This window comes from Colletotrichum costaricense, assembly GCF_030867565.1.
Source record: "Colletotrichum costaricense strain IMI 309622 chromosome Unknown Scaffold_34.1, whole genome shotgun sequence".
Taxonomy (NCBI): Eukaryota; Fungi; Ascomycota; class Sordariomycetes; order Glomerellales; family Glomerellaceae; genus Colletotrichum; species Colletotrichum costaricense.
This window is the reverse complement of record NW_026848263.1, coordinates 84,130-107,098: the sequence shown is the minus strand read 5'-3', so window position 1 is coordinate 107,098 and position 22,969 is coordinate 84,130. Positions and strand designations below refer to the sequence as shown.

At 53.8% G+C, this 22,969-nt stretch overlaps 6 protein-coding genes across 6 annotated transcripts; 2 read left to right on the top strand and 4 right to left on the bottom strand.

Annotated features, from left to right (window-relative positions):
- Nucleotides 1-1,153: 1,153 nt before the first annotated feature.
- CCOS01_16842 (uncharacterized protein) lies at nt 1,154-4,235 on the top strand (the record flags this gene model as incomplete). The annotated part of the gene is made up of 9 exons (XM_060464978.1): nt 1,154-1,314; nt 1,378-1,467; nt 1,524-2,043; nt 2,095-2,217; nt 2,341-2,730; nt 2,779-2,846; nt 2,902-3,113; nt 3,166-3,344; nt 3,414-4,235. The coding sequence occupies 9 exons, from the start codon at nt 1,154-1,156 to the stop codon at nt 4,233-4,235; spliced, it is 2,565 nt and encodes an 854-aa protein (XP_060304466.1).
- Nucleotides 4,236-5,619: 1,384 nt separating this feature from the next.
- CCOS01_16841 (uncharacterized protein) lies at nt 5,620-6,054 on the top strand (the record flags this gene model as incomplete). The annotated part of the gene is made up of 1 exon (XM_060464977.1): nt 5,620-6,054. The coding sequence occupies one exon, from the start codon at nt 5,620-5,622 to the stop codon at nt 6,052-6,054; it is 435 nt and encodes a 144-aa protein (XP_060304465.1).
- Nucleotides 6,055-6,176: 122 nt separating this feature from the next.
- CCOS01_16840 (uncharacterized protein) lies at nt 6,177-9,286 on the bottom strand (the record flags this gene model as incomplete). Its single annotated transcript, XM_060464976.1, has 5 exons — nt 6,177-6,475; nt 6,540-6,783; nt 6,896-8,875; nt 8,959-9,017; nt 9,238-9,286. 5 exons carry the CDS (start codon nt 9,284-9,286, stop codon nt 6,177-6,179), a joined length of 2,631 nt encoding a protein of 876 aa, XP_060304464.1.
- Nucleotides 9,287-13,956: 4,670 nt separating this feature from the next.
- On the bottom strand, nt 13,957-16,062 carry CCOS01_16839 (2-isopropylmalate synthase; the record flags this gene model as incomplete). The annotated part of the gene is made up of 4 exons (XM_060464975.1): nt 13,957-14,109; nt 14,173-15,750; nt 15,819-15,963; nt 16,055-16,062. The coding sequence occupies 4 exons, from the start codon at nt 16,060-16,062 to the stop codon at nt 13,957-13,959; spliced, it is 1,884 nt and encodes a 627-aa protein (XP_060304463.1).
- Nucleotides 16,063-18,858: 2,796 nt separating this feature from the next.
- On the bottom strand, nt 18,859-20,751 carry CCOS01_16838 (ferric reductase like transmembrane component; the record flags this gene model as incomplete). Its single annotated transcript, XM_060464974.1, has 1 exon — nt 18,859-20,751. One exon carries the CDS (start codon nt 20,749-20,751, stop codon nt 18,859-18,861), a length of 1,893 nt encoding a protein of 630 aa, XP_060304462.1.
- A 1,632-nt stretch (nt 20,752-22,383) lies between these two features.
- CCOS01_16837 (uncharacterized protein) lies at nt 22,384-22,734 on the bottom strand (the record flags this gene model as incomplete). Its single annotated transcript, XM_060464973.1, has 1 exon — nt 22,384-22,734. The coding sequence occupies one exon, from the start codon at nt 22,732-22,734 to the stop codon at nt 22,384-22,386; it is 351 nt and encodes a 116-aa protein (XP_060304461.1).
- Between the last annotated feature and the right edge of the window lie 235 nt (nt 22,735-22,969).

The following is a 22,969-nucleotide window of genomic DNA, read 5'->3' as shown; positions in this document are numbered from 1 at the left end:
CCGCACCGTCCATTGACATCAGATGCTCCCCAGAAAGGCCAACCTCAAGCTGCCCTACTACGCAGCCGTGACAGCCACGGTAGTGTAGACTCTTGCTAAGTTGCCTCAACTCAAACCCGCACCGGGGTGTCTACCGGGGTGGCTGAAAGTCAAAGTTGCCGTTATTCTGTGTGTGTCTCGTGGGTTACACTCAACAACGTCCGAATCCCACTGGGTCATCCCCTGTGCCAACCCTCAAGTCCTTGGTCTGTGCAGCTTCAAAGAGAGAGACGCATGGTCCAACTCGTCCAAGAGCTTGGCATCTCCCTCGATATCGCACGTGGGCGAACCGGCACCGACAAGTTCACCAACCATCAACCGACCTTTTCCAGCTTGTGTGTTCCTATCCCAACTTATTAACGCGTGGGTCCCGTCAAGGATTTCGAAGACTGAAGCAGGAAGTTTGCATCTTCGACCCTCTCTCCATTCGCTCTATCGATTAATCAAACAAAAGAGATTCCATCGAAAAAGTAACGTAGCGTCTCGCCCTTCGGGATTAGGGTCCGCTTCACGCCATCGAAGCCACGGCAGACACCAGTGCCGATCACTGACGCGCCTCGAGCTCGCAGCCGGTAAACTCTAATCCCACGCTTGAACCTTTCAGGGGGACCAACGAGGGCAGAGCCTAACTGTTTGGGCCTTCATTTGAATCTAGACCTGCGAAAAAAAAGAAAAAAAGAGGATTACCTACCGCCTGGATGGAAATACCCGCTCTTGTGCGTCCCTTTACGAACTTTTGGACGTGGAATGCTATCAAACAACGCGACCTCCTGACGTCCTAATCATATCATATTTCCCTTTTCCCACCGTCTTTCTGCCTACATTACCTATATTCGTCCCTTGGCCCCCACGCCCCGTCCAGCGGTCCCGGCTCCCGGGACGTGTGGTCTGCCTGCTTCTTCATCGACCGATTCCGTTCTCCACGAAATCCTTCGCGGCCAATCCCCAGGTTTCTCGTTCCCACCGGTTGTCAACTAGTTCCACATCCCCGCAGCTTCGGTCTACCTACTTGACTCTTTGTCTGCCTTCATGGTTTGCGGTTTGCCTGCGTACAATCCAGGCTGGCACTCAACCGGCAGACCCGCGAGGCTGGGCGCAGTCGACCCCATGAGCGATGGATTTTGATGAAGAAACCAAGCCAAATCTGACAACCTTGAACATGAGCTCCAACGTGAGCGTTAGAAGCGAGTCTATCGGCGCTTTCGACCCTGCTACCCAGCAGCAGAATGGGTCAAAACCGCCCATCAAGCGCAGGTCTCCAATAGCCTGTCGGAGGTTCGTCCTGCTCGCCAGTGCGGCGGACATATCGCGAACTTGACGAGCTAAACTGTGTCCCAGATGCCGTCGGATGAGGAGCAAATGTGTGCATGAGAAGGGACAGCCGCCGTGTAAATCCTGCGCGGAAGCCGGCATACCAGCGAGTGAATGGTACCGTCCACACCGAGCAACGTCCGTGACGCGATCTCGAAGCTAATCAACGACAGCATCTTTCCCCAACGAGGCCAGCCGGATCTCGACCGCGAATACCGGCATCCTCGCTTGAGGGCTGAGAAGGCCGCGAAACGAGAAGCCGACAAGGCTAGACGTAGCGCGTCAGATGCTCAGGTCCCTCGGGGTCCCGGCGCGCCAGCTCTTCGTAAACCTGCAGACGAATGGGAGCTTCTCCCACCACTACCCGAAATCATCGACGCAGTTCACGGATTCACCCGCAAGTATTTTCAGCTAGGTTTCATTCCGAAGGAGCTTTTCCCCCGGCAGCTGCAGCAAGATCACCGTTCCGTCAGCGTCTTCCTTGTACTCGGTATCCTCAGTGTCTCTGCTCGCTTCTCCCCAGCCCTGGCCCAGAGATACCATGGGGAGATGGAAGCCGTCGACTTCTTCATGGAACGGGCTAGCAGCCTCGCGCTCAACGAACTGTACCAAGAGCCTACCCTAGAGAGATGTCAAGCCTTTTATCTGTTAAGTCTAGCGCAGCAAGGCGGCGGTATGAGGAACAAGAGCTACGTGAGTTCCCTGCATGGAGTATTCATACGGGCAGTGCTGAACGCTTGCTAGATCAACATTGGCATTGCCACAAGGATGGCCGTCTTGATGCATCTGCATCGCGAAGAGTTCTACAAGATGAAGAATCCCACGAGGGAGATGATTATCAGGGCGGAATCTGCACGGAGAACTTTGGTTAGTTGGACAATGCTTCAGAGGGGGGAGAGCTCTGCTAACAAATATATCATAGTGGATGTTACACAGTCTGTGATCACGAACGAAGACGAACGTGGCTTTTGCTAACAACACGTAGGCCAGGACAATCTCCATTGCGGTGCTCTTTCCCCCGTGTCACTAGCTGCCAACGACATCACGGCTCTTCTCCCTAGTAACGAGGAGGACTTTGCCTACGGCCGTGAGCCTTTGTCCCGTGCCGCGCTCGAGGACACGCCGCCAGCTCGCGAGAACCCTTCATTGATCCACCAACCATCTCGATCATTGTTCGCGAGTCTGATGCAAGCACATTATTATTGGGGGAAAGTCGCTCGTCGAGCGTTGGCAACGATGAAGAGCGCCAATCCTTGGGATCCGACGAGCGAGTACGCCATTACAGCAAAGCAGATCCTAAGCTGGGAACAGCAGCTTCCGCAAGATCACCGATGGAGTATGGTTCTTCTCAAAGGGCACAAGTCCGTCGGCGAAGATCTGGTATGTGCCAAGATTCACTACGGTTGGAGTTGGAGTTGACAAGTTCAGGCCTACCTCGGTATCACTATGATAACGAAACTATGCAACATTGTGCTGAGGCGTGCGTATCTCGAGAAGTAAGCCCAACCACTCTTCGTGCTCCTACTCCTCCGCAAATACTGACCTGAATAGCATCATCAAACCAGACGAGAAGGATATGCAACGCCGGGCGTTTTTCGCCAACATGTCCGACGACCTCTTCCGAAACGTGCGGGAGTTGTACGAGCAAATCGATGCTCAATTCAGCGTCAGATCCTCGGAGGAAGGTGTGGGAGCCCAGATGGCGTCGTTCTGCGTCTACAGCTGCGGCCTTTTCTCGACCTACCTGGTCAAGTACCGGAACAGTGAGTACCCAGAAGCCGTGGAGATGTAACCGCATCGTGCTAACCATCCTAGTCTGCTCCGATAAGAACATTGTCGCGCAGGCTCCGAACATGCTCCAGCGGTGCATGTCCATCCTCATCGAATCTAAGCAGACTTGGCCCCTCGCCTCCCGCTGGCTCGAATCTCTGGAGCGCTTCTCGCGTGATCCCAAAGCAGCTGCCTTTAGTCTTGAGGGCAGTATGGCCGACGGCGTAAGTTCCAGCCCCTATTTCCAACCCAATGGTGCTCGAGAAGGGAAAAGCTGACGAGAATCATATCAGAACGACCGAACCCTCCGACCGCTCCATCCCTCGCCATCCAACTTCACAAAGGGCCCACGCGCCGAGGCACCCAAGTACCAGCTCCCAGGCCCGCCGCCGACCCCGTTGAACGAGAAGAAGCCAGTGCCACTACGACACAGCAGCATCAGCAGCAACGCATCCAACAGCGTCCTCCCTCCCCCGAGCCCATCACCGAGCCTACAACAACAGCAGCAAATGCACCAGCAACACAACTCTGCCTTCCCGCTCCCGCCGCTCATGAACACAACCCACCAACACCAGCCTCAACTCCATCACCAACAGCAACACCAACATCATCAACCCCTCTCTCCACACCATCAACAACAACACCACCTGCTACAACACCAGCCGCAACCACACCACCAACTCCAACAGCAACAACGCCACCAGCATCATCCTCCGACACCCCAAATGCAACAACACCACCACCAGCACCTCCCCCCAGAACTACACCCCCAGTTCTCCCCACCCATCTACTCCCAAGCACCCCCACCCTACAGCCCCAACAACGGCATGGGCATGCTCGTTCAAGCAGCAGCCTTCGACACCACAGGCCCCATCCTCGGCGCGCCGGCGCAGCAGCAGGCTCCGCCATCATCGACGAACCCGTACGATCCCACCACGGCCGCGGCGGTGGCGGCGTTTTACAATTCCCCGGGCTCCGCGTCCATCGTTCTCGGCCCCGGGACAGACGGCTTCGAGTGCGAGCTCCAGAGCTGGTTCGACGGCACGGCGCCGGTCCAGGCGACGAGCTGGATCGGGAACGGGGCGGCCGGTCTCGGGTGGTTTGGGTCCACGTGAGCTGTTCACACTGAAGCGATGGCCTTCATCGAGGCAGAAAGCAAAGAACGGAATCAGAGAAGCCAAAAGAAAAGATTGTGAAAGTGCGCGTGTGCGTGAGGAGAAAAAGTGCTATTCGAGCGTCAATCTGAGCGATTCAGTCATTTCCTTTTTTTATACATCAACCCCCTATTTAATCATACCTAGAGATCCGGCGCCAGGTTCGGGAAAATAAGGAAAGGAGAAAAAAGATAACAGAGTCAGCACTACTTGCGCCAAAATCTCGGAGGAGGGGCCGGCGCAACAATCATGAGACGGAAATATGAACCTTTGGGATCAGTGGGTCATTTTGGATTCCATCATCTATCTAGCCGTGCTTTCCTTTTTGCTACGGGGTGTTGCTTCATATATACTTTAGATCGAGATACCTGAGTGAATTAAGTTCGACCTTTGTCTACAATGCCATCTTTTCGCGAATTGACCCATTTGTGTAAGGTGTACTCTGTGTCTGTCAGATGAAACGGATTTGGACCGACTTCCGTGCAGAAATTGGACTCACGCTAACACCGAGAAGCTGGGGAGTTGGAAGAAGTGGTATCATGTTGAACGGTGTACTGGAAACAAAACATCTGAAAGGGAAAATGCTTGATCTGTAATTTCAGGAGGTGGGTTTTGTTTCCCATCAAATTTTATCAACTTGTCCCACGGGATGGTATATTCAACTGCAAACATTGAGAAGCACGGCGCTGCCAGGAGCGAAAAGATAACCCACAGCGCTTCGGTTTCGAAGGATGGAAACAAAGCCTGGGCACAAACACCGACGACGCCCATCGCGGTCTGGATAAGTGTACACTGAAGTCCAGATAGATAGAGTCCGTCAACTTCGTCATGGTACTTTTGACGAGTATTATGTAATGGTTTCGTCAAGCAACAGAGATAATTTCATCGTGGCAGAGTGTGGGAAATCCATCCATGTAGTTCGCAGATATCTGCCTCAGAGAGCAACAGTCATGGTATCCAAGTCTTATATCATGACACCACATTCACACATTTCAGAGACTGAAGGGGGCAAAACTCATTGAACTTCTACGACTATCAATCAGTGCTAGACATGAAGCCACTTGACCTCGTCATAAGCACGTTGTGTGCCGTCTGTTTCTTCCTCTGCAGGATCCGTCTTTCCTCGCTGCGCCTACACTCTCCTGTGATATGCCCATTTCGCAAGGCCCTTCCTTTCTCATCCGCCCGCCGAGTGCGCGCGAGTCTTCTTTCCGATGAAGGAAAAGATACTCCGACGAAATCGCATACAAGTATGGCCTAGAGCAGAAAGCCTTCAGAAAGGCTAAAGGCTCTTCCTTTCCCGACCCACCTGATCACTTGACCAGGTTGGTTCGTCCGAGTTGGGATGTGGCCGACTCCGAAATGTGTATTGACGTTGTTCATTTCCCCGTCTCTCATTGCTCTCGTTTCCCCGTTGAAGGATGAAATCAAACTCCGGGTTCCATCTGAGGGAAACTCCTTCTACATGACTTTTAGGTCGCCAATGCGCTTTCTATGCGCGGCGTACATGACAATGAGGACTCCCGCCTTCTCTCTAATCCAGCTTTCCGTCGCGAAAATCAAAGTCCAGAAGATAACAGCCAAGGGGTGGGTGAAGTGGTTGAATAAGGGGTTGCAGTTTCGTGATGTGATATGGTGTGCTGGCAAGGGGTATTGGGGTAAAATTAGTCCTGGGGTGGTGGTGCAAGGGTGTCTATATACACGCGAGGGAGCTCCGTGTCTTTCGATGCTGTGTTGTGGCAAGAGCTGGGATTGGCTGTTCTCTCTCTCCTCCGTTTGACGCAGATCCGGGTTTCGGTAGAGAAACCGGCTGCTCCAGGATATGTGCTGGGCTTGGGGGTTGGTTGGTTGTGAATAATCAAACAAGTCGAAATACAGCGTCAGCCTCAAGCTTTTCAAAGCTCAAGTCTGCGCCATGACGCCGGAGGCACCGCCAAGCTGACGCTTGACCTGTTCGCGTGCCCAGCGAGCGGTCTCGATGGTTCGGGGCTGGAACTCGCGGTTGGTCTTGGTCTCCTTGATGAGCGCAGTGAGCCACTCCTGGCGGAAGACGTCGACAAGCTCGCCGTTAGGGTAGGCCTCAGCAAGGTCGCCAATAACGCCCATGGATGCACGCATGAGAGCCTCGCTACGGTTCATGTCGCTGGCAATCATGTTCAACAGCTGGAAGATCGAAGGCACGTATTGCTGAAGAGCAGGAGCTGCAGAAATGGGTTAGCGGAGAGAACAGAAACAGGATCAAAATCATGATTAGATGAGACTTACTCTTGCCACCGGACTTCATAGCTCCGATGATACCACCCCAGGCATCCATGATACCCTCGCGAAGAGAGATGACGTAGTCGTACATCTCGTACGGGCCCTCGGGGCCGGCGTTGACAGTCGCCGCCTGCTGCAAGACCTGAGCGATGACGGACAGGTATGTCTCAAAGTGGCCGCCAATGGCGCCAGCAATGTCGCCGAAGCACTGCAGGATAGCAGGCTTGAACTGGTTGCTCAAGGCGGTGCTCTGTGAGAAATGTTAGCGAGGCCTCACTTACACGTACAATGCCAACCCCGTGTCGCATCCACATAATGATGGATGACAACACTTTGAGTGCCGATTGGCGGTGATAACGTACCTTGAGGTTGTGAAGCAGGTGGTTCATGAAGTTGTCGCAGTACGGCTGGCTGCGCTCGCCAAGGGATCGCGTCAGATCGCTGACAAGACCGATAGCCATGGAGCACAGTGCGGGCTCCTCCTGGTTTGACAGAGCGTTGTAGAGGAAGGGAGTGAAAGCCTCCATGTACTTGGAGAAATCCTCCTCCATGGCGTTGGCCAGAGCGCTGATGGTAGCGAAGATACCATCGGGAACGCTGGACTTGCTGCCGACGGTGCTCAGAATCTGGAGCAGGGTCTGCATAATTCTGTCGCCCTGGGGAACAATCTCCTTGTCGAGTCTCTGGATGATGGCCTGGAGAACGGTGCACAAGCTAGTTTGCATCTCCTCCAGCATGATCCTGTCCTCAACACTAACGACCTGGGTCTGCATGGGAACGGTACCCTCTAGGCGCTCGATGACGACGCCGGAAAGGGAGGCGATGGGCTGCATGCTCTCGCTGGCGGCATTCTGCACGAAGACGTTGAGAACCTCGTAGGCGGCGGTGCGGACGTACGAGTCGCAATCGGGGCGGGCCGTGAGACCAAGCAGGTTGGTAACACTCTGGTTGAAGTGAGGAGTCAGAGGGTTCTGAGCGGCACCAAGGTCGCCAGAGAAGCGCTCGGCCAAGTTCATCAGGGCCCAGCAGCACGAAGATGCTATCTTTGCGCTGCTCATGAGGCCGTTGAACAGGGAGCGAATGAGAGGGTCGAGGTGCTGGTTAGGGTCGATACTGTCGGACACGCTCTCAGTGATGCGACCAAGGGCATAGGCGGTCGAGTCCTTGACGTGCAGGGAGCTGTCGTCCATCATGCCGATCAGGATAGGAAGAGCCTGCTTGACGATGGGGTCGAGGACCTTCTCATCGGGGCCATCCATGATGGCGCCGAAAGCAGAAACGGCGGCATCACGGTGGTGCCAGTCTTCGGCACGCAGGTTGCCCTCAACGAATTGCAGCACGGGGCTGATGATAGCGGCACCGATGGCCTGAGCGTAGAGTTGAAGACACTGGTAGGCGGCGCGGGCCAAGTTGTACTCGTCATCGGCCGCATCCTCGTCCTGCTTGGTCAGAAGCAGAAGGAGAACGGGCACAACCTCGTTAGCTGCTACGCGAGCGAAGTTGTAGAAGGGTCTCATCTGGTCGGCGCTCTCGACCTGGGCGTTGTCGTCCTCGATACCGATCTCCTCCTCGCAGACGGTGCTCCAGAATTCAACAGCCAGCTTGGCAACGTCCTCGTCCGAAGACTTCATGCCCAGAATGGTAAGACCGAAGAGAGCCTTCTCCATGTAGAAACGCATGTTATCGTAGTAGAGACCCATGATGCGGTTAAGGCATCCAAAGGCGCCCTGCTGTATCCGGGAGTCATCGGCCTGGGTGGCCTCGCAAACGACCTGCATGATGTAGTTGCGCTCGCCCTCGTGCTTGAAGTTGTTGCCAACGAACTCGAGCGAGTCGCCCAAGGCTGTGATTGCGGCCAGGCGAACCTCAAGGCTCGTCTCCTCCTTGCGGGCACCCTGAACGACGGCGGTCAGGATGGCGTTGGAGTGAGCAATGAGAGCCGTTCGCAGATCGGGATCTTGGCTTTCGCAGATGTAACCGATCGTGGTCAAGGAGGCCTGCTTCTGGTGTTCGCCACCCTCGCTGATGTTCTTAACAAGGATGCCCATGAGGTCCTGCCACTGACTTCTCGGCAGCTCGATAGAAGCGATGGAGGAGATGACCTGAGCAGCAGCCTGGCCGGCCTGGGAGTTTGAGGAGCCGAGGGTCTGCAGGGTCAAGTTCTTGACCTGCGTCTTCGTCTCTTCGTCGGTCTGTTGGAGCCATTTTGCCTGGAGCTCTTGGTGACGGGCAAAGTCACGGGCAGTGAAAGCGTTCTTCAGGGCGAGACCTGCGGCGGCACGAATGGAGCCATCGGCGTTGTCGTTTGCAAGCTCTTGGACGAGAGTTGCGAGGTATAGGGGCTGTTGGGAAGGATGGTTAGCAAATTTGCCAGCGGCGGTGGGGGGAGGGGGGACTCGGGATGCAAAAGTGGGCGGGCACGTACGAAGTTGTTGTCGGCTGCTTGTGTAAGTTGCTGCTCGGCGGCGTTGCGCAAGTTCGCGTCTGTTCAGAATGTTAGCATGGCCATGAGGGTTGTGGCAGTTTGTTGATGCGCGATGTGAGGGCGGAAGCCAAGAAGAGCAGGTTCTGTTCACATTGCCCTGGCGACAATTTGGGGGAGAAAGGAGGGGGGGGGATAGGATTTGCTGGCGATGCAAAACCTAGCAGGCGCAGTGAAGAATGAACGAGACCAAATGACGACGAGGACGCGAAAATAGCTTACCTGGCGACAGCGAATTGGCCAAAACTTGGTTGATCTCTGAGCCCGACATGTTTGCCGCTCTCAATGTGTGGTGGTTTGAAGGAGGTAAGGCTGAGCCAGTGCCGATGTTTGGAGAGGTTCGGAGGGGGGCTCGTTGACAGGTTGCACGTGTCAGGAGGTGGGAGGGAAAGGGTTCAGCAAGGCACCGCAGCTGAGGTCAGAGCAAAAGCGGGAGACGCGGGGGTGTTTTGCGGCGGCGGGTGGTCTAGGCAGAGAAGACAGGACCAGAGGTTTGGTTTGGTTGGCGTAAGATGGTGTGTGAAGCGGGCGCCAGGGGCAGGGTCGGCAGTGCGTTGAGAGAGCAGCGACCTTGGGAGAGTTGGTAGGCGAGCTGGGAGGATGGATGGGTGAGAATGACCGGAACCGAGCGAACGGACGGCTGAGAGGGAAAAAGGAAGCGAGAGAGAGAATGTGCCTGTATTGTATCTGTGTGTGAGAGAGATGACAAAAAAAGGATTCGCTCAGGATTCCGAATTAAAATGATACGCCAAAGACGATGTCTCGTGGTAAGGCCTTTTGCAAGAATTAGAGGGCGTACCGTAAAGAAAAGATGGTTGCGACAATGAACAGGCGCAGAAACCAGGTGGTGAGTAATGTGAGGATTTTTATGGTTTTATTTATTTCCCAGTCTCTTCCCTTTGGGTTGGTGAAGGAGAGGAAAAAATAGGAGCGGGACCTTGACGAGGTTGTTGACGATCTCAGGCTGCCCAGTTACAGTGTTGAAATGGCCCGCTATGGTAAGGTACGCAGTTCTGGGGTGCCGTAATAAGGTCAGGTAGGCAGGTACCTCTGCCAGGGACATGAAAAGCAGCAGGAGCGATAGAGGAGAGCGGGCAGGACGGGAAGGGGGGAATGACGGTGACAGCGGGAGCATTAGAGACAGCATACAATGGGCGGTGAATACGCATAATCCCCTGGGAAAAGGCACCTCAGGTAGCAGTAGTGGATGTCTACTCGTCACCTCTACTGTTTTTTAGTTCATCTTGTTGCTTAGGTGCAGCAAGGTCTCGCACCTTCTTCTCTACTACTGATACCTACTGACGGAGTACCTCATGGACAACATCTTACCTTCCATTCCTTACAGTGCGGGAGATGCAGCTCCAGGAGGTACCCGTCATCCATCCAATGGAAATGCAGAACCGCCACTTTCTACAGGCTGAGGAGGTGACCCGACAGTGGGCAGCCGATAGGGGAACAAGGGCAAAAAAGAAACGACTGAAAAAAAAAATTAAGACGTCGTTAAATGAGTGTGGGGAAGGAGAGAGGTTTCTGATGCACGAAACCGAGGAGGGGTCGTTTCCGTCTGCTTCTAGCTTCGTCCGCTTCCTGCACTCTGGAAATTGTTGCCTACCTTCCTATGACTTGAACGGACGAGGAAGGCACGGAAACAAGAAACACTCCTTCCCCCTTACTTTCTATGTCTGAAGCCATTTTCACATCTTCAACGGCACTGCAAGTCCGTTTGAAGTGTTGCTTTTCCGGCGTCTCTCTGGATTGTTCACAAGGCAGCCAGGGGACATGCTGAACTTTCGGCCAAAATATGTATCAACCGAGGGCGGGGAGGGGCAGAAAGTGAATCAAAATAATGAATGAGGCACTCTGTTTTTTCCTTTCCTATTGCGGCATACCTTTGGCACCGTGTGGTCCCGCTTCGCCTGTACGTATCCGATGGTTGCCAGGAACCAAGTGGAAGTTAGGCGCTCATCAACCAGTACCTGAACTCATGGCATCATTGCACCATAAGATAAGTCTCTCCAGATCCTTGAATATGGCGTCTCCTGTATTTGCTCCACCCAAACCCTGATTCACCTCACCAACACCGAAAAGACAGACAGTGAGGCTAACCTCATCAGGGCAGAAACCCCACACAATGGACGGGGAGACTCACAATGGGGCGTCAGGGCTGCAGCTGCGCATGGCGTTGCCGGGCTGCCTTTTGCCCCTTCGCTTCGTTCCCTCTCAACGTCAAGAGTCAGCAGCTATGTTTTCCTGACAGAGACAGTCGTGGAGAATGCATAAAATCAAAAGTGAAATGGTTCCTTGTTCGCCGGACTCAAAACTCCAGCACAACAATGGTAGGTAATGGTCAGCAGCCCAATCCAACGCTGCCCCTCTTCTCGGCCCATGTTCCGTGCCTACCTTGCTTCACTACCTAGCTGAGCTGACTAGGTATCCGGACGGGAGCACGGGAAGATAGAATGGAAAAAGTACCGCCGGGATTGAGATAAAGACCACATTCGGGGGTGCCTTGAGACGACTACTCGTTTGGTTACCGAACCCAAGTAATGTAAGTGCGTAAGGCTTGCTGGCTAATTACTGCTTTGTGTGGTTGCTGCCGGTCCGGCTGAGTGACAGCCCCCATCCGAGCCCGCAAAAGGTCAGCCCGACGTCATCTCCTTCCCAGGCACCTGGATCCGAGCGCCTGCCTTGGCCTCAAGTTGAACACCCCGCGATGCACGTTGCAAATTTTGGGTCATCTGACTGTTGTTTCGTGGGCACGAACCAGTGAGGTCTCGATAAAATAGAATCCATATTGGCCTGCTAAAGGCTGGTCAAAGTACCTACTTGGTGATAAAACCAGTGTCAATATTGGTCAAAGGGGAACCACGAGTGGCTCATCAACTACTCCTCGTGACATGGTCTGAGACGTTCTAATAGTGTAAACGTTCTTTGAATAGATCCACTGCTATATTCTTCGGGAGCAAACACTTAGACTAGCTCTTAGGCTCACCTGGTATCTCATAGTGTAAGTACCTACATGCGTCGTGAGGTTTGGAAAACACCCCGAGCTGCAACGGGTAACCGCTAGTCTCAATCCAACATCCGTTCATGCCATTAGTTTCCTCATCCGCAACAGTATTGAAGGGTGCCAAGAGGATCACGATTCGAATTAATACTCTGCCATACCGCAGTCATCTGTGATCCACATTACCCATGCCTCCTTGTGCGTGTTACTTGAGTGACTAAACTCACCGTAGTGGAGGGGGGCGTAGTCAGGATCAAGAGCAACCAAGCCTTATAGAGCAGAGACTCGCGGCAGCCACCTCATAGATGTAAGGATAACGGAGATGCAGCTTGCCTAGGCTCCAAAGCCTTGATTGTGTGAAGTAGATCTATGTTGTCGATCCAAGTGAAGCCAGCCGGCTTATGATCAGAGAAGCAGAGCGTCATTCCTATTTGATACCTACTACTACAGCAACCTGCCGTTACATTGTACCTCTTTCCCGTCGTTCGAAGATGAATACTTCCATAACAATAAGGAAGTGGTCTCAAATGTTGCCTTTCGAAACTCCAACCTAAGTCCGTCCTCATACTCTCGTCAGCCGCCAGAACTATATCGCTCGGAATATTAGACGATCACACTGGACACCGCCGTGAGTTTTTCATCTATGGCTCACAATGGTGTGCTTGAATAGAAAAATTAGGCGTTGATCACCTACTTTGATATTAATGAGGAATCTCCTCTGATATGACAAAATTAAGGACAAATGGCTTAGAAAGGGGAAGGCTACTAGTGTCATGAGCAAAAACTGATCAACTTAGAACCCCGAGTGGAACTTGGTTCTGTATACCGGCGCTCGATGGGTACCGGCCTTGAAGCCTTCCACAGCCTCGATCAATTGATAGTAAAGCGAACACGAACCATGACTAGATCATGAGCCCTGTACATCTACTCATACTCCATCAGGTCTACCAGTCCTGTTTCAAACTACAACAAAAGATGCCCCATCCTCGGGGAGATGAGAAGAACAGTCTCAGACCTATAAAGACCCTCCTACCATGCCATATCTATTTTTCGCTCGCCAGGCTACCAACGAAGGCCCAGGTGGAAGAGGAGTAATGCGGTTTGGTGCGAAGTCAACGACCTGACGTCGTGTTGACATTGGCTATATACTCTCCATACCAGATCGCGGCAGAGCTCTAGGGCAGGTTCTCAAAGCACATCCCCTAACAACCCCCTTCTTCTCCCTGATGTATTCATCTCATGATACGGTGTAGGCGGCGAATAGAGTGTGTTAATAGGTAGATATATCACGTTACATGTGTAAACAGCCTAGTGATAAGCCCTGGGCGAGTATAACAATGTCCAAGTCGGGTCACGTATAGCTGCCTTCGGACCAGAAAGACTGGATGTCCTTCCTATACCATCTTGTCTTCACCATTCACAACGATGGAGACCAACCAACGAGGTGCTTGCTGAGCTCCATTTGCCTTGGCTCGTGACTGTCTTTATACGTGGACATGAAGGCACCTGAATGGCTGCGTTCCGAGAAGTGAGACCTGCCAGCAACCCGATTCAATAAGGAAGCTTGTAATGTCGTAGAAAGAGAGGCTGTATGCGAGAGTTGGAGAGGAGTCCGCGTCTTCCATTATCGTCAGCCCACCTTCAACTCCGATTTGGTCAATGAAAGGGAGATTTATCCGGCATGGTTTGAGACGTGGTTTCCACTAACATAACTATTCAAGATGAAGGGGGGGGGGGGGGGAAGACCCCTCGGCCATGCTGCCACATCACCGGCCATCGACACAGTATCATCTCATCATACATGCCATTCATTTATCCTTTTGTTTTGTGACTATCTCTCTTCCCCCCTGGATATGCATTTTGAACCAAACTTTTCTCATGTCCCTATATGCTTGAAAAACAAAACAATAACCTGTTGCCATATAGCCCTTCCCTTACAAGCCGTTCGCCTTCTCTTCCAGGACGGACACAACATTCGGTACTTCGCCGTTGGTTCCGTTCGTTGACTCGAGGTCCAGTTCCCGGCTCATGGATCTTGAGGGAATGGGCTTGCCAATGATGGGGCTACCGGGGCGGCTGCCGACGAACTGTGAATTCGATTATTAATACTCGACTACACCATGTAAAGATGTACAGTGGACTCGACTTACGTTGCTGGCGGCACTCAACAAGGCCGTCAAAGAACTCTGGACGACATCCTCGTGGATACCGATACCCCAGTACTTCTGCTTGGTGCCCGTGGCCGTGCACTCAATGTACGTGGCGGCCTTGACATCACGACCGGCACCAATGGCGTGCTCCTTGTAGTCCTCGACGTCCAGGGTGACGCCCACGCTCTTGAGGGCGTTGGCTAAGCTGGAAATGGGACCGTTTCCGCGGCCGCGCAGCTTGTACTCCTTGCCGTCGATGGAGACGACGCCCTCAAACACACGCTTGAGGTTCTTTGTGTCCTGGGTCTTGCCGGGCTGGGGCGGCGCAGGGGACTGCGAGCGGTCGGGTGCGATGCTGTAGTCGACAATGGTGAAGCGCGGGTTGTCACGGAGGTAGTACGTCGATTCGAAGAGGTCCGTGATCTCGTCCGAGAGGAGCTCGCGACCGAGCTGGTCGGCCTTGTCCTGGACGACCTTTGAGAAGGCGACTTGCAGGCCGCGGGGGAGGTCGAGCTGGAGCTTGCGCAGGATGATCCAGGCGGCGCCGCCCTTGCCGGACTGGGAGTTGACGCGGATGATGGCCTCGTAGGTGCGGCCAATGTCGGTGGGGTCGAGGGGCAGGTAGGGGATCTGCCAGTGCTCGTCGTTGGACTTGACGGTCGACTCGCGGACCTGGAAGCCCTTCTTGATGGCGTCCTGGTGGGAGCCGGAAAAGGCGCAGACGACGAGGGAGCCGCCGTAGGGGGCGCGGGGGTGGACGGGGATCTTGTTGCAGACCTCGACCATGTCGATGACGCGGTTCAGGTCCGAGAAGTCGACGTTGGGGTGGACGCCCTGCGTGTACAGGTTCAGGCCGAGAGTGACGAGGTCCACGTTTCCGGTGCGCTCGCCGTTACCAAAGAGGCAGCCCTCGACACGGTCGGCGCCAGCCATCTGGGCCAGCTCTGCGGCGGCAACAGCGCATCCGCGGTCGTTGTGGGGGTGAAGGGAGACGGCGATCTTCTCGCGCTCGGTGACGTTTCTGCAGAAGAACTCAATCTGATCGGCGTAGACGTTGGGGGTGGACATCTCGACGGTGGCGGGGAGGTTAAAGATGATGGGGACCTCAACGGTGGGCTCCCAGGCGGCCTTGACGGCCTCGCAGATGCGGACGACGAACTCGGGGGAGGTGTCGGAGAAGGTCTCTGGGCTGAACTCGAACTGCCAGTTTGTGCCGGACTGCGAAGGGTCGTCCTTGGTCAGGGAGCGCACCAGCTTGGCGCACTTGACGGCGAGCTCAACGCTCTCGTCCTCGCTGAAACCAAACACTACCCTGCGGAAGCACTCGCTCGTCGCGAGGTAGATGTGGACGATGGCGTTCTTGGCACCCTTGAGGGACTCTACTGTTCTCCTGATGAGGTCCTCACGGCAGGGGGAGAGGACTTGGAGGTATACATCGTCGGGGATGGCGCCGGGGGTCTCGATGAGGCGGCGGGTGAAGTCGAAGTCGGTTTGCGAGGCAGAGGGGAAGGATACTTCGATTTCCTTGTAGCCCAAGTCGCACAGCATCTTGAAGTAACGCCATTTCTCGTCACCGTTCTGTGTAAGGGGTCCATGTTAGTGCCACCGCTTCGAGACATTTGGAGGGGGCCGTGGAGCAGACATACCATTGGGTCAACCAAGCTCTGGTTGCCATCGCGCAAGTCGGTCGACAGCCAGCGCGGGGCTTTTGTGATGGTCTTGGAGGGCCATTGACGGTCCGGGAGGTCCAGAGCCGGGAAGGGCTTGTACTTCTTCCACGGTTCCTTGAGCCTGGCATCAGAGCAATGTTAGTCTGAAATCTCCAAGGCGAATTTGTGTCGAGTTCATCGTGTGGTTTTTGGGCGGCAATTGGGTCACCTACATGGGCATCTTGGGCGAGTGCGGGGCAGATTTTCAGGTCGTGATCGGAGGGGCGGATCTGGTCCTGGTGGGATGGCGTCACTGTCTGGTTTGGGGGAAACGGGTGAGAGAGAGAGAGAGAGTATCTTGACCAGCGGGAAGAAGCAAAAGGGTCAGAAGCTAAAGAGGGTGGGTATTTGTAGAAGAACAGTCGATGTGATTGTAATTCAGAGTCAGGGGTGGAAGGGAAGGATAGGAAAGGGAAAAAAGGAATTGAGTCACAAAGTTCGTAGTCGCAAAGATCCGGGGACTACGAGCACGGAGGACGTGGAGAGCCATGGCCGGCCCCCCCCCCCCCCTCCTCCACCATAAACGGCATTAAGGGAAGGGAACGGCCCAAAGGTGTATGCATGTACCTCACACGCTGCCTATGATCAAATCTCTCGCTATTACTTTTATGTTGTTCTGCATTTTTGCTTTGCTGGATTGGATAGAATCTTGTCATTAAAGCGGCCATTCGCATGTCTAGACTTTCCCATCACTCCACTTACTGCCGTTGCCTGTCACTGTATGGCACAACTGAACGCACCTAGAAGGCTTCAATCCCGTCCCGCATGCCGGCCGGGGAAAACAGTACAAGGCACCATCAAGGCAAGTTTTCAACTCATTGGATGGATGTACATGCAGTCTGCCCTTTCCCGCAGCGCAGGGCCGCAAATCGGTGCCCAGCTCCCTCGCATTGGACGAAGGCAGTTGCACCAGCCGCAATTGCCAAATCAATCTTTTTTTTTTTTTTTTTTTTCACTTCTCTTAACCCAAAGTAAAAAAATCTTTTTTACTTTTTTTACCCTCCTTCGCCCTTTCTCCAAATTCAATGTCAAGGCGGGGCAACGCCCGTGCCCACAGACCCCACATTACGCCCTCTGGGACGCCCTCTGAACGACATTCAACGGTTCTGATTGGCTGGTGTCACCGGTTGCGGATGGCGGGGTTGGAAGTTGCGCAACAGTAGGCGGGCAGCAACCGTCCACGGCGGGCAGGCACGCTGGACACCCAGCAATGCTGTCATCGCGGCCAATTGTAGAGCAAAACGGCAATTACTCGGCCGTCACACCAACAGTTGTCTGCATCTACCCAAGTAGGTACCTTATGTAAGGTGTTCGGAAATCTATCAATTCCGCTCTGGCCTTCGTCTGATTTCTTCGTCGTGATAGAGGCTGCATGACCTGACTCGTTCTCTCCATCTTGGGTAGGTACTCGAAGAAGACGGTCACGCCTTGTAAAGCTCGGCCGCACAATGCCCTTCCAGAACAATTGGAACCCCCTACAGCTACAAGCTCGCTGTTCAATCTGAAAGCCAGATATGATAATAAACAGTCGTTGGACGTATGCCGAACCTAACCGGCCGTGTAATCCAAGCCCATCTCCGAACATCGCTCGCAAAATTACTCAAGTTTTCCGCAAAAACCCCACGGTCAACTTATCGTGTGCCAGGTGGTGGCCCGGAAAGAAGTCGGTGATGGGGCGGACGGGTCCACTACGCTCTTAGTCCCGGCCGATGACCGGCTCGGTTTGCATCGCACGTCCAATCCCCCTTCACCGCGACTCTCTCCACGATCGGTGAGGCTGATCGATGCAACCAAACTTTCCAATGAGAGAGGTTGGATTTGACTTGATGCGGCTGACTCGGAGCTTCAGACTTCTGGGGTCTCTCCAAAAAGCCGATGGTTTCCAGAGGTCGTTGGTTGATGAGGTGATTTGCGATCTGGGATATACAACACGCCCCTTCCCCACAGACGGTACTTGATACGGTACCTAGTCATCATCTTCCGCCTTAAGAGATGAGAGTAATCCTGAAGCCCTCCTCAAATATGCGACCTCGACTCCCAATGTAATTCCCTACTCCAACTACAAGAATTTGGCAACGCAGCACACATCATCTTCCAGGTTTCGATGGTGATGAAAGCAGCCACTCTTGTGTCACTCCAGCCGTTTGGCAAACTTGGCCACGCCAGCTCCGTCATGGGCTGAGTCACAGCTGAACCAGATGTCTCAAACTCCGCACATCCACTTGCGACTTCCTCATTCGAGAAAGTCGTAGGTGGCCAGCAACGTCGTCTAGCAAGTGTCACCCCAGGCACCATGAGAATCAGAATGCGGAGTAGGTAGCTGAGAAGCCGCTTTCCGATGTCTTCTTTCAGTGCACGTACTCCGTATACTGTTGTTAACTGAGAAGGCGTACAGCAACGGGGACTAGGGTACGTTGAGAATTGATAACAGCTTCGTCACGTTATCTAGGGTGTACATGAGGTCACGCAATGGTCATTGGGAAGCGAGAAGTTTGTTTGAAATCCGATTGACGTCTTCGTCTAAGTAGGTCTATCTTCATGACAGGCGGATGCTATTTACAACGACAGGGCCACATCGATCTGCTGCTTTGTCTCGCAGTGGGAGATGTGCTCTGCGTGTGGGGGGATATATACGTCCAACAATTAGACAAAATGTCTTCCCAGAAAACCTGGGGAGACCAGAAAAAACTGCCCGAGGCAACCAGCGACAGAAAGTGCGTCCAGAGTCCACCTTTCCATCTCATGTGTTCAGCCCCAAAGAGTTGGTGTGTGAAATATGTACACAGTTAGAAGAGAGCGAGCCATTAGAGACAAGGCATCGGCCGTGAGAAGCATGTCCATGTCGATCTGATCCTGATGATCCGCAAAAAAAGAGATGGTAAAAAACACTGCGCTTTTCCCCGCTTGGTACCGTTGACGCCCAAAGATTTGAAAATCATGTCCACTTCGGATCTTTCGTGGGGTATCTTTCTTCTTTCTACCACGTGAAACTCTCCTCCACAAAGTCAACCACTGTGCCCTCGTCTTGCACCTCTCTCACCGCAGATCTCACGTCATCAGCGAGAGCACCGGGGCCGCAGATGTGGACGCACATGGCGCCCTGCTGCTCCGACACCTCACGCTTCATAATCAGAGGAATGTTGGGGCGGCCAGGGAACATCTGGACTGTGTTGGATGCCGAAACAATCTGTTGAGAGTTCTGAGGGCGAGTGATGTATAGCTGGATACGGAGGATGTCCTTTCGGTTGGGGAGGCGAAGGATAGTATCCATCCAGGGACGAACCCACTCGAGAGCTTCGTAGTCACGGACGATCCAGACGAGGGTGATGCGTCTCGTGGCAACGCTGCCGTTGTTGTAGCCATCGATGAGGGGCTTGAGGTAGGAAATACCGTGAGTGATGCCAGTAGCGCCGGCGAAGAGGACCGCGTGACCATACGAGTCGAGCGAGTGATGGCCACTGTAGGGACCTTCAACGCAAGCCTTCATGCGAATAGCGCGGTCACCGCTCTGGCGGGCAACGTTGTAAAGATCACGAGTGAAGCCACTCTGAGCACCGATAATGAAAGAGATGGAGGTCGTTGTGTTCTTCTTGTCAATGGCAGTGAGCGTAGCCTTCTCCTCGTCCACTCCAAGAGGCAGCGAGCGGTGGTCAGGAATATGCTCAACCCAGCCGATGGAGAAGGGGTGGCAATCCCAGGGGCGGATGTCCTTGAATCTCAGGTAGGCGTGAGTGCCAGGCTTGACGTCGACGTAGCGAGGAAGGTTCATGGTGACACGAGTGCACTCGCCAGGAACGGCCTCGACAATGGCATCGGTGGTACCGCGGTCAGACCAGTTCATGTAAGCGACACGAACAATGCGGGCCATACGCTCAAGGAACCAGAGAATGAAGATAGCAATCATCCAGGGGAGTTGAGGAAGGCCACCGGCAAGACCAGCGACGGCGCAGTGGATATAGGTCATCAGGAAGATGAAGAATGCGAGGATGATGTGGACGTTGAGGAAAGTCTCGTAGAAGGCGTGGCGAACGGGCGAGAACGACAAGATCATGATGACAATGAGAGCGAGCGTACCAGCCATGCCCGAGCCGATGAAGAGCTCGTTGGACATTCTATGCCAAACGCCATCCCATCCGCTGTCGGCGATCTGGACAATCAACCAGGCAATAGTGTGAAGGACAGCCTCGATGACAGACATGCGGCCAACCCATCGGTGAAGAAGGTTGTAGGTGTCGAAGCTAACGTGAAGCATGCCGATCAACGGGTTGTTGCGGCCGGCAAGAATGATGAGCGGCACCATGTTCACGACGGAGAGTGTGCCGGAGCGACCACGGAGTTCGGCGCAGAAAGAGTATAGGTTGGCATTCTCCCAGTTCAGGAAGAACATGTAGATCATGTTGCTGGCGATATAGAATCCGAGGATGACGCTGTGCATGCGAGAAGGCAAGGTGCCGATGCCGATAGCGCTCGAGAGCTTGATCTCCTTGTTGTGGCGCTTGTTCCAGAGAGGGGCGTACATGAGATGTTTCTTCAAGCTGGGCATCCAGTTCCACTGAGCCGTCTTCCAGTAGTTTTGCCTCTCACCCTCAACCGACATGGCCGAGACATGACGAAGCTGGGCCCAGAGGATACGGCTGATGGTGATAACCAGGACGACAATTGCCATTCCACCAAAGCTAGCCCAGAGCATGTCCTTGAACAGCATGTTGACGGGCTGGTTTACACCAGCAAGGTTGGAGTGGTAAGGAGAGATGGTGGAGGTGGCCTCAGCCGCCCCCGTTGTGGCAGCGGCATGAGCACGTTGTTGAAGGATCTGGGTGGGGATAAAATCCGCCACCAGGCCGGCGATCCTGCGCCGGTGAGAGTCCATCTGGTCGGATGTGTTGTTTGTGTTTGCTGTAAATCTTAAAAGTCGAGTACGAAAGGTGAAGGAGTGTTCGTTTCTCCCGAGGACGTGAGCTAGATAGCCTCGTTTGGTTGGGCTAGGCTGAATTGCTAGAACGGTCCGGCAGGCGCGAGAGCGAGAAGTCAGACTGTTATCGAGAAGGGCCGTTCGGCTACAATGTCATTGTGCTTCGGGACGAGAGCGAAATGACAAAGAAAGAACGGGGATAGCAGGCCTGTTCCGAATAAGTGAAGCGGAAGCCTTTGTAAGTATCAGCACAGTGTCGACGGTGACGTGTGATGAGTCGAGGTACTGCAGGAGACCGAGTCACTGAGGAATGCGTCCAACCTCGAGGTGAGTGATGTGCGAAAGCTGAATGACGGAACGTCAAGTCAACCAGGGGAATAAAAATCCGGATGGTCGTTGCGTCGATACCCTTGTGCTGATCGTTTGCCTGGAAGCGAGGGCGGTCGGTGTATTGGCGATCCAAATGAGGTCAAGGTCGATCTGAATCTGGCCGAGCAGCAGCCGGTTGAACAAATTGAGAAAAGGCAGGTGGCTGAAGTTGACGTATGAGAAGACGGGGGGACGAAGCAACGTCAATATATTGTGCGTCTCTCAGGTGGTTCTTCGCAGTATCTCGTGCCGCGTCCTTTTCGGAATCGAGGAGCCGGAATCCCTTTTGTCGAGTGTGGAGAAGTTGAGCAGGTGAATGATGGGGATTTTCAAAAAAAAGCTGAAATGCCCGGATTTGCTGGATTGCTGGATGACGAAAATGAAGTAAAACAAGACAACGGAGACGTTGAAAATGTCTTGAATGTGATGCGTAGCGCGAGCTTTTTTTGGTTGTCTTGGAATGAGAGAAAAAACGAGTGTACACCGCCGCTGACGGAGTTGGATTGAATGGGAAAGAATGGGCGTGGGTTTGTTCGATATTCGAAGGCAGGACCGAGCGCTGATTTGCCGAAAGGGAGGGGAAGGGGGTGTGTGATCAACAAGCGAGTATTCTCACGTGGTTTTAGTGAATGTGGAAAATGTTTTCAAGGAAGGTGCAAACGGTGCAAAAGAGCAAGAAAAAGAGCGTGAGGGAAGGAAGGTGCTGTGAGGGTGGTGATGTGGTTGTAAGTTCCAGAGTGAGGTTGGAAGGGTCGGGTTCAACGGTTGTTGTTTCCGTTTTTGCCTGGCGTTTGGTGGGTGGTGTTCGTCCAATGACCTCAGATGTTCAGCTCCCCCTGCTGTATGTTTCGCGCTCTCTGCTCTTTCTTTCGTTGCTCAGTCCTTTGTTCCTCGAAACAAGTCCAAATCGGTATCCACCAAAGAAGAAGAATACGTGTAACGTCGTCGAGTGTTGTCCAGCCTCTCTTTTGCAAAGAAGAAAAAATAGTCGAATTCCAGAATTCCAGTCGAAAGCGAACCGTCTCACCGAAAGGAGACCGAAGAGAGTCAGCGTGACAACGGGCGAGGAGAAACAGAGAGTGGTTGGGATCACCGGGCGTGGAGAGGGCGATTAAGGTACTTTAAAGAGACTGGCTGGGACGGGCCATGAAGGACCTCCTGCGAGCCACGACGGGGCCGGGGGGCCCACGGTAGCGCCGCCGAGAGGCTCCTCTCCTCCTACTAGGTAGGCGTTGGCTCCTCTTGGGGCGGCCTGGACTGGATTTTCTGGGCTCTAGCTGGGAAGGGCAACATGGTCCATTCCCAATTCCCCCTGGATCTGAGGTGGCGTGCAAGGGCAAACGGGAATGACTGGATCGACTGGACCTCACAGCCCACGCTTGACTGGTTTCTGCCAGCTTCTTGTTCATCTATTCGCAGGTACACGCAGGCTCCAGCACTCCGAGCTGGCTTCGGCAAGTATCCGTTACCAAACCAGGATACAGATACAGACAGATACGGGGACTGCTCTGCGCCAATAACCTGCCGAGCATTCTCACGAACGAGACGAGGAACCAAGGTCGGGCATGGCATGGTATGGCACAGCTTGGTACCTGCGTGGCCCTCACATATACGGTGCGCTAGCCATGTACCCCTTTTCCACTCCGCGGCTACGTGCGACTGCCTTGTCAGCTTGATACCGATTCCAGTCCTACCACCTCAACCGTATAGAGTACTACAGACACGCAATTCTCAACTCAATGGTCAAAAAGAGGAGCAAATCCAAGGGTACCAAGACCACATCTGCCCACCGAGCCGTCAGTCTAAC